Source organism: Rhinatrema bivittatum, chromosome 6, assembly GCF_901001135.1.
Source record: "Rhinatrema bivittatum chromosome 6, aRhiBiv1.1, whole genome shotgun sequence".
NCBI classification, from domain to species: Eukaryota; Metazoa; Chordata; class Amphibia; order Gymnophiona; family Rhinatrematidae; genus Rhinatrema; species Rhinatrema bivittatum.
Window position 1 is genome coordinate 279,120,174 of NC_042620.1, and position 15,711 is coordinate 279,135,884.

The 15,711-nt window shown below is 50.0% G+C and overlaps 1 protein-coding gene across 1 annotated transcript in view; it reads left to right on the plus strand.

Moving 5' to 3' along the window:
* EFNB1 (ephrin B1) overlaps positions 1 to 15,711 on the plus strand; it is a 100,470-nt gene that overhangs the window by 41,361 nt on the left and 43,398 nt on the right. Inside the window, exon 2 of the mRNA XM_029607279.1 lies at positions 12,068 to 12,345. Coding sequence (XP_029463139.1) covers positions 12,068 to 12,345 — 278 coding nt within the window. The remainder of the gene's footprint in view (positions 1 to 12,067; positions 12,346 to 15,711) is intronic.

Below are 15,711 nucleotides of genomic sequence, written 5' to 3' on the forward strand. Positions count from 1 at the left end.
AGTGCAAGAGACAGAGTGCTGGCAGAGGCAGCGGCCTACCTAAAGTATTTGGCACCTGGGGTGGATAATTCCTATGGCACCCCCCCTCCCCCCCCCCCACAGATTCATTTCTCTGTCCCTCCCCACCCCCTCACTTCTCCGTCCCTCCCCAGTGATCTCTGGTTCTCCTCTCCCTCACACAGGCTCCCTCTCTCTTTCTTGCACACTCTTTTTCACACGCCCCTCCACACAGGCTCCCTCCCTCCGTTTTTCTCTCACATACACACACCCCCCCCCTGCACAAAGCTCCCTCTCTCACACGCAAATATGCACCTTTACTCCCATAAACACAAACACACTCTCTCTCGCTCCTCATCAGAAGCTTCAGCCCCCCCCCCCCCCCCCTCGTGACAGACGGGGCCTCTTCGTTTTCCTTGAGGCGGCACGGGGGCTGGTGCGGCTCTACTTCCTGCATCTGTGGGGGAGCGGGCAGTGCTGTTACTCTTCCTCCTGCTTCGAGGCCGTGACTGCACGACCTTTCCTTCTTCCCGCCCGTGCGGACCCACCACTTACTCTTTGGGCCGGGGGGTGTGAGGAAGAAAAGGCTATGCAGTTGCCGGATCCAGACCCGTGGAGCTCTAGGCGGCCGCCCAGTGCTCCCGCCGGCTCGCAGCCACCGACCTCCCGGCTGACAGCCCCCCTCCTGCCTGTTACCCAGGGCGGATGGAAACCACCCCCCCACACTCCCCTTTAGTACTCCACTGGGCAGAGGGGAGGGCTGGCTCTCTGCAGATACAATATGTACTAGCACAGCCTGAGAGAGAGAGAGAGAGCCCTGGTTGCCCGCAGAGAACGGCGTGTGCTGGCACAGAAATGGATCAGCCCAGGCAAAATCTCAAACATGGAAACTTGTCCAGACCACACTTAGAGCATTTGCCATCTGATCCACTGCAAGGTACCCAGCTATCACTTTTCCTGACTAAGTCTCTTGTCCTGTATGTTTGCCTTATTAGACTGTAAGCTCTATAGAGAAGGGACTGTCATTCTGCATGTTTGTACAGCGCTGCGTATGTCGTGTAGTGCGGTAGAAATGTTTATGTAGCGGTAGCACAGCCCGGGAGGGAATACTGCCTGCCTGCACACAATATTTTATTTATTTATTTTAAGTCTTTTCTATACCGTCGTTTGGTGGGGACCGTCACAACGGTTTACATTAATATGGGGGTAATTCTTAGAAACCAATGTAGGTGTAAGGTCCACGGATATTTCTGTACTTGTGAACCTTGTAGCTGGTTTTTTAAAAGGCAACAGCATTCCTGGCCTCCCTCAAATCTGGGTCTGGCTGAGGCTTTTTTTTTTTTTTTTTCACTTTTTCCCAAAGCCTTTGTCTGCTGTCCTGTTACAAACAGTTCTTCTCTGAGGGAGGAGCCACACTTAGAGGGATTGACTACACCATATTTCCCACCCAGTGTGCCCTCAGACCTGCTCAGGTGTGGCCAGAAAAGTCAGCACTGCCTTAACTCCGATCCATGCCAGTACCAGGCTTGCTCTAAGCACCTCACAGCAATAAGAGACCCAAGTGATGGCTCTTAAACGCATAGAAGCTCCGTTCTGAGAACCTGTAATCATGCACGCCTCTTCTTCCCAGCTACAGCATGACCCCCAGAACTCTAACAGCAATCTACGGCAGTCACGGGAACTAACTGAGCCATCTGCCCACATCACAGATTTCTCCCTTCTCCTGTGCCAGTATACAGAGGGAGCTGCTCTATTGTGAGGGGTTCATATGCATCTCCTCCCTTCTCCTGCGCCTGTATATAGAGGGAGCTGCTCTATTGTGATGGGTTCATATGCATCTCCCCCCTTCTCCCTTCTCCTGTGCCTGTATATAGAGGGAGCTGCTCTATTGTGATGGGTTCATATGCAACTCTCCCCCTTCTCCCTTCTCCTGTGCCTGTATATAGAGGGAGCTGCTCTATTGTGAGGGGTTCATATGCATCTCCCCCCTTCTCCCTTCTCCTGTGCCTGTATATAGAGGGAGCTGCTCTATTGTGATGGGTTCTCATATGCATCACCCCCCTTCACCCTTCTCCTGTGCCTGTATACAGAGGGAGCTGCTCTATTGTGAGTGGCTCATATGCATCTCCCCCCCTTCTCCTGCACCTGTATATAGAGGGAGCTGCTCTATTGTGATGGGTTCATATGCATCTCCCCCCCCTTCTCCTGTGCCTGTATATAGAGGGAGCTGCTCTATTGTGATGGGCTCATATGCATCTCCCCCCCTTCTCCTGTGCCTGTATATAGAGGGAGCTGCTCTATTGTGATGGGTTCATATGCATCTCCCCCCTTCTCCCTTCTCCTGTGCCTGTATATAGAGGGAGCTGCTCTATTGTGATGGGTTCATATGCATCTCCCCCTCTCCCTTCTCCTGTGCCTGTATATAGAGGGAGCTGCTCTATTGTGAGGGGTTCATATGCAACTCTCCCCCTTCTCCCTTCTCCTGTGCCTGTATATAGAGGGAGCTGCTCTATTGTGAGGGGTTCATATGCAACTCTCCCCCCTTCTCCCTTCTCCTGTGCCTGTATACAGAGGGAGCTGCTCTATTGTGAGGGGTTCATATGCATCTCCCCCTTCTCCCTTCTCCTGTGCCTGTATATAGAGGGAGCTGCTCTATTGTGAGGGGTTCATATGCAACTCTCCCCCTTCTCCCTTCTCCTGTGCCTGTATATAGAGGGAGCTGCTCTATTGTGAAGGGTTCATATGCATCTCCTCCCTTCTCCCTTCTCCTGCGCCTGTATACAGAAGGAGCTGCTCTATTGTGATGGGTTCATATACATCTCCCACCTTCTCCCTTCTCCTGCGCCTGTATATAGAGGGAGCTGCTCTATTGTGAGTGGCTCATATGCATCTCCCCCCCTTCTCCTGCACCTGTATATAGAGGGAGCTGCTCTATTGTGATGGGTTCATATGCATCTCCCCCCTTCTCCTGTGCCTGTATATAGAGGGAGCTGCTCTATTGTGATGGGCTCATATGCATCTCCCCCCCTTCTCCTGTGCCTGTATATAGAGGGAGCTGCTCTATTGTGATGGGCTCATATGCATCTCCCCCCCTTCTCCTGTGCCTGTATATAGAGGGAGCTGCTCTATTGTGATGGGTTCATATGCATCTCCCCCTTCCCCTTCTCCTGTGCCTGTATATAGAGGGAGCTGCTCTATTGTGATGGGTTCATATGCATCTCCCCCCTTCTCCCTTCTCCTGTGCCTGTATATAGAGGGAGCTGCTCTATTGTGATGGGTTCATATGCATCTCCCCCTTCTCCCTTCTCCCGTGCCTGTATATAGAGGGAGCTGCTCTATTGTGAGGGGTTCATATGCATCTCCCCCCTTCTCCCTTCTCCTGTGCCTGTATATAGAGGGAGCTGCTCTATTGTGATGGGTTCATATGCATCTCCCCCTTCTCCCTTCTCCTGTGCCTGTATATAGAGGGAGCTGCTCTATTGTGATGGGTTCATATGCATCTCCCCCCCCTTCTCCTGTGCCTGTATATAGAGGGAGCTGCTCTATTGTGATGGGTTCATATGCATCTCCCCCCTTCTCCCTTCTCCTGTGCCTGTATATAGAGGGAGCTGCTCTATTGTGAGGGGTTCATATGCATCTCCCCCCTTCTCCCTTCTCCTGTGCCTGTATATAGAGGGAGCTGCTCTATTGTGATGGGTTCATATGCATCTCCCCCCTTCTCCCTTCTCCTGTGCCTGTATATAGAGGGAGCTGCTCTATTGTGAGGGGTTCATATGCATCTCCCCCTTCTCCCTTCTCCTGTGCCTGTATATAGAGGGAGCTGCTCTATTGTGAGGGGTTCATATGCATCTCCCCCCTTCTCCCCTTCTCCTGTGCCTGTATATAGAGGGAGCTGCTCTATTGTGAGGGGTTCATATGCATCTCCCCCTTCTCCCTTCTCCTGTGGCTGTATATAGAGGGAGCTGCTCTATTGTGAGGGTTCATATGCATCTCCCCCTTCTCCCTTCTCCTGTGCCTGTATATAGAGGGAGCTGCTCTATTGTGAGGGGTTCATATGCATCTCCCCCCTTCTCCTGTGGCTGTATATAGAGGGAGCTGCTCTATTGTGAGGGGTTCATATGCATCTCCCCCCTTCTCCTGTGCCTGTATATAGAGGGAGCTGCTCTATTGTGATGGGTTCATATGCATCTCCCCCCCTTCTCCTGTGCCTGTATATAGAGGGAGCTGCTCTATTGTGAGGGGTTCATATGCATCTCCCCCTTCTCCCTTCTCCTGTGCCTGTATATAGAGGGAGCTGCTCTATTGTGATGGGTTCATATGCATCTTCCCCCTTCTCCCTTATCCCGTGCCTGTATATAGAGGGAGCTGCTCTATTGTGAGGGGTTCATATGCATCTCCCCCCTTCTCCCTTCTCCTGTGCCTGTATATAGAGGGAGCTGCTCTATTGTGAGGGGTTCATATGCATCTCCCCCCTTCTCCCTTCTCCTGTGCCTGTATATAGAGGGAGCTGCTCTATTGTGAGGGGTTCATATGCATCTCCCCCTCTCCCTTCTCCTGTGGCCTGTATATAGAGGGAGCTGCTCTATTGTGAGGGGTTCATATGCATCTCCCCCCTTCTCCCTTCTCCTGTGCCTGTATATAGAGGGAGCTGCTCTATTGTGATGGGTTCATATGCAACTCTCCCCCTTCTCCCTTCTCCTGCGCCTGTATATAGAGGGAGCTGCTCTATTGTGAGGGGTTCATATGCATCTCCCCCCTTCTCCCTTCTCCTGTTCCTGTATATAGAGGGAGCTGCTCTATTGTGATGGGTTCATATGCATCACCCCCCTTCTCCTGTGCCTGTATATAGAGGGAGCTGCTCTATTGTGAGGGGTTCATATGCATCTCCCCCCTTCTCTGATTTGTATCTAATGCAGGAAGATCGGTATATAAAAACAAAAAATAAATAAATAAATAAATATAGAGGGAGCTGATCTATTGTGAGGGGTTCATATGCATCTCTCCCCTTCTCCCTTCTCCTGCGCCTGTATATAGAGGGAGCTGCTCTATTGTGAGGGGTTCATATTCATCTCCCCCCTTCTCCCTTCTCCTGTGCCTGTATATAGAGGGAGCTGCTCTATTGTGAGGGGTTCATATTCATCTCCCCCCTTCTCCCTTCTCCTGTGCCTGTATATAGAGGGAGCTGCTCTATTGTAATGGGTTCATATGCATCTGCTCCCTTTTGTTTTAAAATTTGGAAGTGAGACTGGCGAGTGTTCCAGTGCTTCCCTGTCTCTTTTTGTCCATGTGACTCCTTTCCATGTCAAGCACTGTCTGCTCTGTGCCGGTTGCTGTGCTTTACAGCATTTTTGTTAATGTAGGTGTGCTTGGAGCTTGAAAAGGTTGGGAAACACTGCTGTGAACCCAGGTCACAGGGATGTCCCAGGCTTGGCCTCACAGCTGAGTTGGCTGTGTTTAAAAAGCTTGATGGGAAGGGTATGAGGGTGGGAGTTGGGGAGGGGGAAGTTACATAGAAATAAGTTTGGCTTTAGGCATAGCATGGGAAGGAACGATACTGTACTATCTCATACTCCTTGTTTGTACCGTTTGTTCAAATCTTACTTTTTTTTTTTTTTTAAAGCACAAAAGCTGGAGTAGGTGAGATGGTGGAAATGCGGTGCCCTCTCAGCCTTACCTTGCGTTTCGTTCAGTGCTGTCCTGTATTGAAGAATGACCAGGTTAATGTTGTATTTATTCGGGCTGAGCCCAGCATCGGCGGCCACCCCGTCTTCAGCACTTCCAGGAGCCCGTGTGCGGGTGATTGATTCTGGGTCCTGCCCCTTCCTGAGGTCAGCCTTGTAGTCTGTCGGCAGTGTGGAGCAGCAGTTATTACCCTCAACAGAAGGCCTGGGGGGGGGTAACCTGCAGGGAGTGGCAGTTACTACCATGGCAACTTGCTGGGCAGACAGGCTGGACCAGGTGGGCGCTTATCTGCTGTCACTGACTGTGACGTTATGAATGTTTGCGCTCCTCCGTACCAGTCTGTGGGTGCCAGTCAGAAGGCAGGGAGCTCAGAAACTCTTGGGAGCAGCACTACAGATTGCTGGTGCATGGTGGGGAGCCCATGTAAGGGTTTGGGGATTTGTGGGGTTTTTTTGTTTGTTTTTTTTTAATTTTTCTTTATCCGTAAAGTGATTCGAACAAGAGCAGCAGCAACACATAAATTATAACAAGAAGTAGAAGTATGCTAAAACAATTAAGTAGTGAATCCAGTTCACATCACATTACATTTTTATAAAAATTTACAACCAAATGGACAAAAACACAAGATATCTCAAACACACTTCCTTACCCCCACTATTCATACCTTTCCAGAGTTTGACTTGGTCCTGCAAAAATTATATATCGCGTCCAAGTCATGCAGTATTCAGTCTTGTTTAATTTCTCTCAAATTGCTAAGGGCAGGACCACGAAGACATCCTCCTGCACCTTCACATAACCTCTGACCTCACTTCGTTGGGTATATTTTGCATCTAGACACTCCAGTTCCATCCATTCTGCCAATTGTTGATACCCAAGCCTTAATGAAGGCGATTCAGATTGGATCCAATACTTTAAAATACAGAATCTAGCTAATAGTGCCGCTCTTTGTACAGATCTGACATGACCTTTAGGTAGTCCTGAAGCGCACGGCATGGAAACTTGTCCTTGAACGAGGTATACAGAAAGCCCTGATGCAGACTGCAGGGGGGTAAGAGGGGAGAGGATCTGTCTCGGGGTGGGGCGTGAGCTCTCCCTCTTTGCTTATAAATTCCTTCTCAGAAAACAGGCAGTGTTACATGAGTTTCAGCCTGGGGATGGTAAATTGAGGAGGCCTCTGTGGCGCACTTCGGATAAACTGAATCAGCAGATGGTAATCCCAATGCCAGGCGAAATGCACTTTTACTGTGGAGCCTGTGGGCGGGTGGCTGGAGGGGCGGAGCTTTGCAGGGGGTGGAGCTTAGGGTGTCTTCCGGGCTGACAGGTCTTGGGTTCTCTGAGCTGCTGGAGCCCCCCTGCCTCCCATCCAGGGCGAGCTGACATTTGGAGTGTCCGGGCCCTAGGGCGACTGCCAGTGTTTTCGTTGCTGGTTTTATGTTCCTACTAGATACCAACATCCCTATTTAGTAAAAGCAGCCATTTGGTAAACCTAATCCTCTGTTCCCTTCACATGGATGGGTGACATTTCCCAGTAAAAGCTGAAAGAAAAGACCGGAAACTTTGTAGAAGGGAAAGCAAACTGGAAATGAAAAATTGGCAACAAGCGTGATTTTTCTCCATGCAATTTTTTTTTTTTTTTCCCTTCTAGTGCAACTCTCCCACTTCCTCACCTTTCTCCTTAACTTCAAAGCTGGAGAGGGGTGAAATGTGGCACTGGGCCTCACATTCTCTGTTCCTCTGGGAGCTTGGCAAGTGCCCCGAGGATGCTCGGCCTGCTGAGGAGCGGGCACCACTGACTTCAGCCTGCCGTTCTGCCCGTGTGCCAGGCTGGGGTGCCGTATTTAGAAAGCGGAGCCGTACTCTCCCAGCCTTAGGCAGGGTTTCGTAGTCCGTGCTGCGTAGGGTAGTTGGCACTGGTGTGTAATGTATTTAACAACAAACTTTTATACACTGGGTAATCAGCAACAGCAGTAAAAGCCGCTCACAATTTTTACATGCAACTCATACAAACAAATGACCAAAAACAGACTAAAAATATCTTTAGAGGAGGAGGACGGTCCTTGTGGCTAATGACATGAGAGGTCTGGCAAAGTTTCTGATTCCTGTGGGGGGATTTAACTGGTTCTGACTCTGGTTTTCTGCCTTGCCTTTGTTGCACACCTTGAAGGGATTGGGGCGACCCATAGACTGCAAAGGACCTTTGCCAGGATGGAGGGTGAAGCCTGTCTCCTCCCTGATGTCAGAGAGAGAGAGCTTTCTAAAGAGGCTTTTAGCACTGCTCTTAAAACTCTCCCACCAGATGACTAGGCTGTTAAATTGCTACCGTGTGGAAGAAAGCCAGGAAAATCTGTATTAATTCTTCCTTCTGTAATAGAGAGGCAGTGAATTACCAGTAAGCGAGGCCCATTAGCACAGAAGTGCCAGAGCTATGTCGCCCCAGCAGGGCGCAGTGTGAGAAATGAGCAGGCCGCAGCATTACTTCTGTTACCTGCGCTTACGCCATAGGAGATCTCAGCCCTAGTGAATGTCTGTCCTTTGCTTCTGCACCCAGATGTTTGTGCTAATGTAGCCTAACAGCACATCTGGCTAAGGAATACCTTGGGCCTTTGTTGTTGAGATACCCACAGAGATCCCTAACCTGTAATGGTAGAAGAGAATACCGCCTTCATCTCTGGTTTGCTCTGAGGGCCGTACATATTCGTTAGTAACACCCTCCTGATTGAGCTCACAGCCAGGCACCAGAGCCGACCCTCTGCCTGGCACGTGCAGCCTTCGGGTCCTGAGCCTGGAGACAGAGACTGTTCGGGGGGTGGGGGGTGCACGTGAGCATAGTGGTTTAGGGACGTTTTGCTCTTTGTAGCTTCTGCAGTGCCAGGTGGCTCAGGGGACTGTCTTTTGAGATGCTGCAGCAGGTACTCCCATCCTGCTTCCCTCCTTGCAACGTACCTTAGGGTAGGGGACTGGGAAACAACCAAATTTGGACGGTGCACTATTCAGAAAAATTAGTATTTGCTTCCCCAGGCTCCTACCACTTCTTTCTTGATCTGTCGTTAAATATGCTGACCTCCGCTTTTAACTGTCTCGTTCAGGGCTCAGTACTGGAGTAAGAATGGGGTGCTGCAGGGCAGGAGTGAGGTGCGTCGGCAGAGCTGAGTGTGGGTCTCAGTACTGGAATAGCAGGGGGAGTGCTGCAGGGCAGGATTGAGGTGCAGAGCTGTGTGTGGGTCTCAGGCCTGGAATAGCAGGGGGAGTGCTGCAGGGCAGGAGTGAGGTGCAGAGTGTGTGAGGGGTCTCAGTACTGGAATAGCAGGGGGAGTGCTGCAGGGCAGGAGTGAGGTGCAGAGCTGTGTGTGGGGTCTCAGTACTGGAATAGCAGAGGGAGTGCTGCAGGGCAGGAATGAGATAAGTCTGCACTCTCTGGCCCTGTAATTGAATCCTGGTATCTGGGTTCTGTAACTGGAACTGCAGTCCCATGAGCAGCCAGAGAGTGCAGACTTATCTCTAAGTATCTCATTCCTGCCCTGCAGCACTCCCTCTGCTATTCCAGTACTGAGACCCCACACACAGCTCTGCACCTCACTCCTGCCCTGCAGCACTCCCCCTGCTATTCCAGTACTGAGACCCCTCACACACTCTGCACCTCACTCCTGCCCTGCAGCACTCCCCCTGCTATTCCAGGCCTGAGACCCACACACAGCTCTGCACCTCAATCCTGCCCTGCAGCACTCCCCCTGCTATTCCAGTACTGAGACCCACACTCAGCTCTGCCGACGCACCTCACTCCTGCCCTGCAGCACCCCATTCTTACTCCAGTACTGATCTGCTTACTTAGGCCCTGGTCCCTGGCTTTTCTTGCAGCCGTCATGTTTGGAATTAAGTTGTAACGAGGGGAAGAGTTGTTACCTCTTAAAGTAAGAGAATCAGACAGAGGAGGGCAGCCGGCAGCGCCTAGGAAATGGAATTGATAAATTATAGATGAGTTAATGGTTTCCTTTTTGCTTGAAATGAAATATTGATGGTCCTGTATGCATTATGAGGGTCTGCTAGCCGTTCCTCTTCCCATTGATGGCTACATCACCATTCGCTGTCAGGCCGGCACTGGGAAGCGAAGAGCTGTGGTGTAGACACTAGTGCTGTCACGCAGGCCGGATTCAGGCACAGGCAAATGCCTATTGCTCCAAATACCCGGGCTAAGGGGATCTTGCTGTCACATGCTTTAGGGCCATAGCAGTCTGTCCTCTCTTCGCCAGTTCTGCCTATAGGCGCTAAGATCTTAAATCCAGCTCTGCTGCTATGTGGTAATGTGAAAATGTAGTCACATGATCCACCGCCCCCTCCCTACACTATCCTAACTAAAGATATCTCCCAGCTTTGGCTGCACAAGCTTGACCGCCTGCAAGGCATTGCACCTTCTTTTCTTTTTTACTTAGCTCGGGAACGTGGCCAGGTTAGCCTGCTGCCTCTGCTAGATGTCTGCCTGCCTCCTCCCCACATGCCCGAGAGCATCGTAAGGTCCTGCCGCCGCTCCATGCTGGCTGACCTAAGGAGCACAGAGCTGCTCTACCACTACTCTGCGCACACCGAGTGTTTTCCATTCCGGGTAGAGGAGTATGTCAGGTTTTTCTCCATAAACCTGCAGCCAGAGCCTTCCATTATTTTACCCTATCACTGTTCACCTTTGCCAGGTACATGGTTCCAGATAATTTGTTTTGTACATAGTTTGCTCTCACCTTCCCTCTATAGCCTTTCTCCCCTAATTCATCCCATCTGCAGCTCAGAGGCTGCCCCTGGCCCTTCTGCCGCTGCTTTGCTTTGTGGTCTGGATGGCTGCCTCACTTCTTAGGATTTGCATTCAATTGCTTCTCTTTCCAAACCTGAGCCCAAGGCAAGATACAAGGTAATTCCCTGCCCTGAAAGGCTTACAGTCTGATTCACTAAGCATTTTTCCCATAGACACACAGAATGGGAGAAAAGCCTTCCTGAATGAGGCCCTAAGTTTGTACCTGTGGCCGTGGAGGCTGAAGTGAATTCCCCAGGGTTACAAGGAGCGTTGGTGGCAGGAGTGGGATTTGAGCCCTGGCTTCTCTGGTTTTCAGCCTGCAGATGTATTCGCTGGGTTTGCTCCTCTACTTTATATCTCCGATGGCAGCTGCTGTTCCTCCTGGTCTCTGCTGCTCCACTTTCTGGCCCAGGCAGCCACTGCTGCTGAATTATAGGCCCTGGGGTGATTAGATGCTTGCATCCCCTCCTCTCACTCCAGCAGTTCACATCATGGTTTCATCTTGCTGTACTTGACTGAAGCCTGCCTGTCCACTATTGAATGTTTCCGTCGTATCCCCCTCAGTACATTTTGAGTGTCATTTAAGCCTTGCTTTCTAGGGTTTGTGTTGCTGGTCTTGTATCATTTGAGTAGCCCTTCTCTGACCTGTATCCATCCTCTCGCAGTCCTGTCACTGGGGGCCATGCCATCGTTGGCACAGGTAGGCAGATCAGCAGGGACAGAGGACCTCCCAGGGTGCTGCTGGCTGCGCTTTCATAGTCTCTGCCTCAGACTGAAGCCGGCTGGCAGGAAAGGTAGAACCTGAGATCCACAGTGGGGGGAAAAGCTGCAGAAAACCAGACAAGAGGCAAAGCTGTCCAAGACTGGACTGTACTGGAGGAGACCTTAGTGGTGTGCACCCTGTCTATAAAGCTGCCAGAGATCCTGGGGTGTGAAATGCTCACAGATTATTATGAAGGCCCTGCTGGTTCTGCAGGGGGTGTGCTAGTGCCCTAACTGCTCTCCACCACCCTTTATATGGGGCAATTTAGAGGTTCCTGCAGACTCTGGCAAGGAGAGGGAAACACTGCTATAGTGTCGCATAAGAAGCCTTCAGAGACTTATCTGCCCTGCTGCTTTCAGCAATTCCCTCCTTGCTCTTGGGCGTGGATGTGTTGTTCAGCCCCGCCGCTGTTCCTAGTGACATGACCCTGGGGATAGTTACTAAACGTCTCTCCCATGTTGCATCTGTTGCAGAAATGCTCAGTAAATACGGGTCTTTGTGCTCCCCTGCACTTCCCCCCTCCTGTCACTGGCTCTGCTCCCTTCTCCCCTTTCCTCATGTTCTGCCCCCTCACCTCCTGTCACTAACTCTGCTCCTCTCTCCATTCACTATTTCTAATCTCTCCCTCCCTCCCAGCAATATCCCTGCTCTGTTCCCTTCTCCCCTGTAGCCATGTTTTCTCCAATAAGTGTATTTCCTGAAGCTGCTTATTTATGGTGTCTGTGTTTTAATTAGATTGTAAGCTGCATGGGGCAGGGATTCTCTCTCTCGGGTGTATTTTTTTTTTTTTTTTTTACTCCCCTCTTGCCTCCCATCACTAACTCTGCACCTCTCTTCTTGCCCCATAGGTTTGTGCCTGGGAAGGGTCTGATTATGTACCCGGAGATTGGGGACAAGTTGGATATTATCTGTCCGAAGGCGGAGCCGGCACACGCTTATGAGTTCTACAAACTGTACCTGGTTAGACGTGAGCAGGCGGAGACATGCAGCACCGTCATGGACCCCAATGTGCTCGTGACCTGCAACCGGCCGGAGCACGAGATCCGTTTCACCATCAAGTTCCAGGAGTTCAGCCCCAACTACATGGGCTTGGAGTTCAAACGGCGGCAGGACTACTTCATTACCTGTAAGTGGTGGAGCAATCTTTCTCTCTCTCTCTCTCTCTCGCACACAGGGTTCAAAGCTAAAAGGATTTACAAGGAATGCAGAAAGGGAGCAATTCCCAAAACTTTTTATGCTGGCAGGTGTGCGTTTCCCCCACCCATGATGGGCTTCTGAACATTGCCCGTCCTCAGTGGGGATAAAACACGTGGCTGCGGGAAGGGGCATTCCTGGCATTGAGGGGGGCTGGAAGCACAAACTGGGATTCCGTGATCAAATCCTTGCAGGTGCATTTCTGGTCAGGTGTGGGAAGGGAAACACCGCGAGGAGCTTCCCTCTCAAAATGAGCTTTCAGCTTGCGCCTCTAGGCCTGCAGAAGATTTAACGAAAGCTGCAGCGGAGTGGGGGGTGAAAGGAAAGAATTATCAAATTCAAAAGAGAAACAACCTGGACAAGTTTCAGGCCCCGGTATGGGGCCGTGTTGGTCCCTGGCCAGATTACATTTCTGGCCTGGTGGTAAGGATACCCCCACATCTTCCGCTGCCCTCACTGCCGTTTCTCCTCTTTCCCTCAGGATTACAAAGAGTTTTTTTTTTCTCCTGCTGACTCTTTTTGCTGGGAAGTCTTTGATTCTCTCAGTCAGCTTTGGGGAAATGCGCAGCTCTGATTCTCTTATCGTAACCCTGCTTCTGCGATTGCGGCAGGCTGGCTAGCATGAAGGTGGGAATCGCTTCCAGAAACGTATAGAGGAGAGAGAGTAAAGCAGGTCCTTAGCAATCGTCCTAAGCCCATCTACTCTACACCTAAAGGGGAGGGTATGCAGAAATCAGAAATACAGCGCCTGAAAGTGAATGCTGTGCTACCAGGCAGGAAAATGCTAAGTTTTGGCAAGGAGGTAAATCCACTCATGAACTCTGGCTAAGAATAACTCTGACTTCGGAAGGGATGGAACGATTCCCCTAGGAGGAAAGGCTAAAGAGCCTGGAGAAGAGACAGCAGATGAGAGATATGATTAGAGGTTTATAAAATGAGTGGAAGAGAATGGGTAAATGTAAATCAGTTATTTTACTCTTTCAAAAAATATAAAGACTAGGGGACGCTCCACGAAGTTAGTAAGTAGCACATTCAAAACAAATCAGAATATTCCTTTTCATGCAATGCACAATTAAGCTCTGGAATTCATTACTGGAGGATGCGGTTAGGGCAGTTAGTGTAGCTGGGTTTAAAAAAGGTTTTGGATATATTCCTGGAGGAGAAGGCCATAAACTGTTATTAACCAGATAGACTTAAGGAATAACCACTACTTATCCCTGAGCATTAGCAGCATGGGATCTACTTACTATTTAGGATCTTGCTAGATACTTGCGACCTGGATTGGCCACTGTTGGAAACAAGATGCTGGGCTTGATGGACCTTCGGTTTGATACATTATGGCAAGTGCTTATGTTCTTAAAGGAATTTGAAAGAAGGGATAACCTCTTCCACAGGAGACTAGTAGCAGCTCCCCATGCTGACCCAGTTAGGGGGAGATTTGCTGTCTCTTCTTCTGAATAGGATAATAGAGTCTATTTACCAATGTAACCTTGCTCTTGAAAGCAAGCTGGCGAGATGCTTGACTATCAGTGACATACTGTTCATTGGGAGGATCAGCTTTAATTTCAGCCAGGGCCTCTACCCCTCAGCAGATTGCTCCAAAGATGAATGAAGCTGCTGCTCTTTTGTATGTTAAGTTCTGCAATGCACAGATGACAATAGCGCTCACATTCACCAGCCCCAGCAGTCCACGGGAATCAGTGTGGCCTTGTTTCTCCCAGCCGGAGGCTCAGCTTTCCTCTCCTCTTCCACAGAACTCCCTTTCAGAATCAGGACCCATGTCTCTGAATGGCAAAGGGGAATTATCCTTCCCTGCCCAGACTTCCCAGCCTCATTCTACGCCTGGCCAGTGCCTCCTTCCTCCCCAGAAACCCAGCCAAAACTCTGCCATCATGGGTACCACAGCAGAAGAGCCAGGAAACCCTCTGCACTACTTCCAATAGGACAGTGCCCCTGCCAGTCACTGCTTACCAGGAGACTCTCAGAAAGCAGAGAGTTAGGTGGGATTAATTCTCTAGTGGGAGATTTCATTAATATTGAAACAGGATAGGGCACTGGGTAAGTATTAATGTCCATGTAAAAATGGACAGGAGAAGGCGGCCCTCTCAGAGGAATGAATTTCTCGTTCTTTCTCCATTGTTGCACTGCATACAGAGCGGGGCCTCCTGCGGTTTCCATTTCTAGTTTGTGTATTTGGTGAGGGGCTCACTGGCTTCCATACCTGTGACTGAAGTAACATGGTAAATGGCAGCAGATAAAGAGCAATTAGCCCATCCTCTCTGTCCAGCTGAGATCCTTCCCTTCAGCTTTTGTGCCATTGGGAAAGATGAGTATCCTATCCTGTACTGAAAACCAACGCTTGCTAATGTTCTGTAGCTGTGCAGCATGTTCTTATTTTCCCAGCAGGAGGTGTACTGGTATGCTAGGGTGCTGCCTTTTTATAGGTTGGGTTGGTGGTGTTTGAGTCCTGGTAGTTGGAACTGTTATACTCCATAGGCGCTGAGTTTTCTGTTACGTCACAAAGGTGCTGGTAGTGAAGGGAGTTTGTGTCCCTGTTATTGAGACAACACCAGAAACTGAGTAATAAGGAGCAGTGTCCTGATTGTGTTCTGCAACTATTATCAGGGATGGATGTGGACGTGGAGTGTCCGTGTATCTGCAGAACGGGAGATACTGTGTAGTTTGGGGTTAATGATGCACCCACAGACTTTGTTTTCTCCTCATGCTTCTGGCATCCTTTTTCTCCTTCTTTTGGCCTGATAGTTGGTCTGTGTTGCTAAGTAATTATAGAGGCTGATACTCAAAAGCCTTTCTGAGGATAATTTTGGATATTTTCCCTGCCGTTCGCATAAAGTTTACGCAGAGTTTGTCCAGACACAAAATGGCGTCACTGGAAGTGTTCTGGCTGCGGTGCTGCGCTTATTGAGTGCTTGCAGAGTAAGCTGTGCATACAAGACTGGTTGGGGGAAAAATAAAGCAGCCTTACCTGTATCAGAGCGTGTGCGGATGTCCTGCCGAATGTCCGGGTCAAGTTACGCGCATAACTTTCCTTGGATAAATGTCACTGAGTATTGACCTCTGAGTAATAAAGGGGAAAAAATATAGCTTGATGGAGTGGCTGCTCTTTAATGATCAGGGAGTCTGTGTCTCTGAGCTGCTTTCTTTGTCACTCTCCCATGCATTATTGGGAACTCTCTTTTTTTTTTTTTTTTTTCCACTTGACTTGCCTGGCTACAATAAGCCAATAGCACACCAGCGAGCTGGGGCAACGAGGGGGCTGTCGGAGCTCATTTGTCAT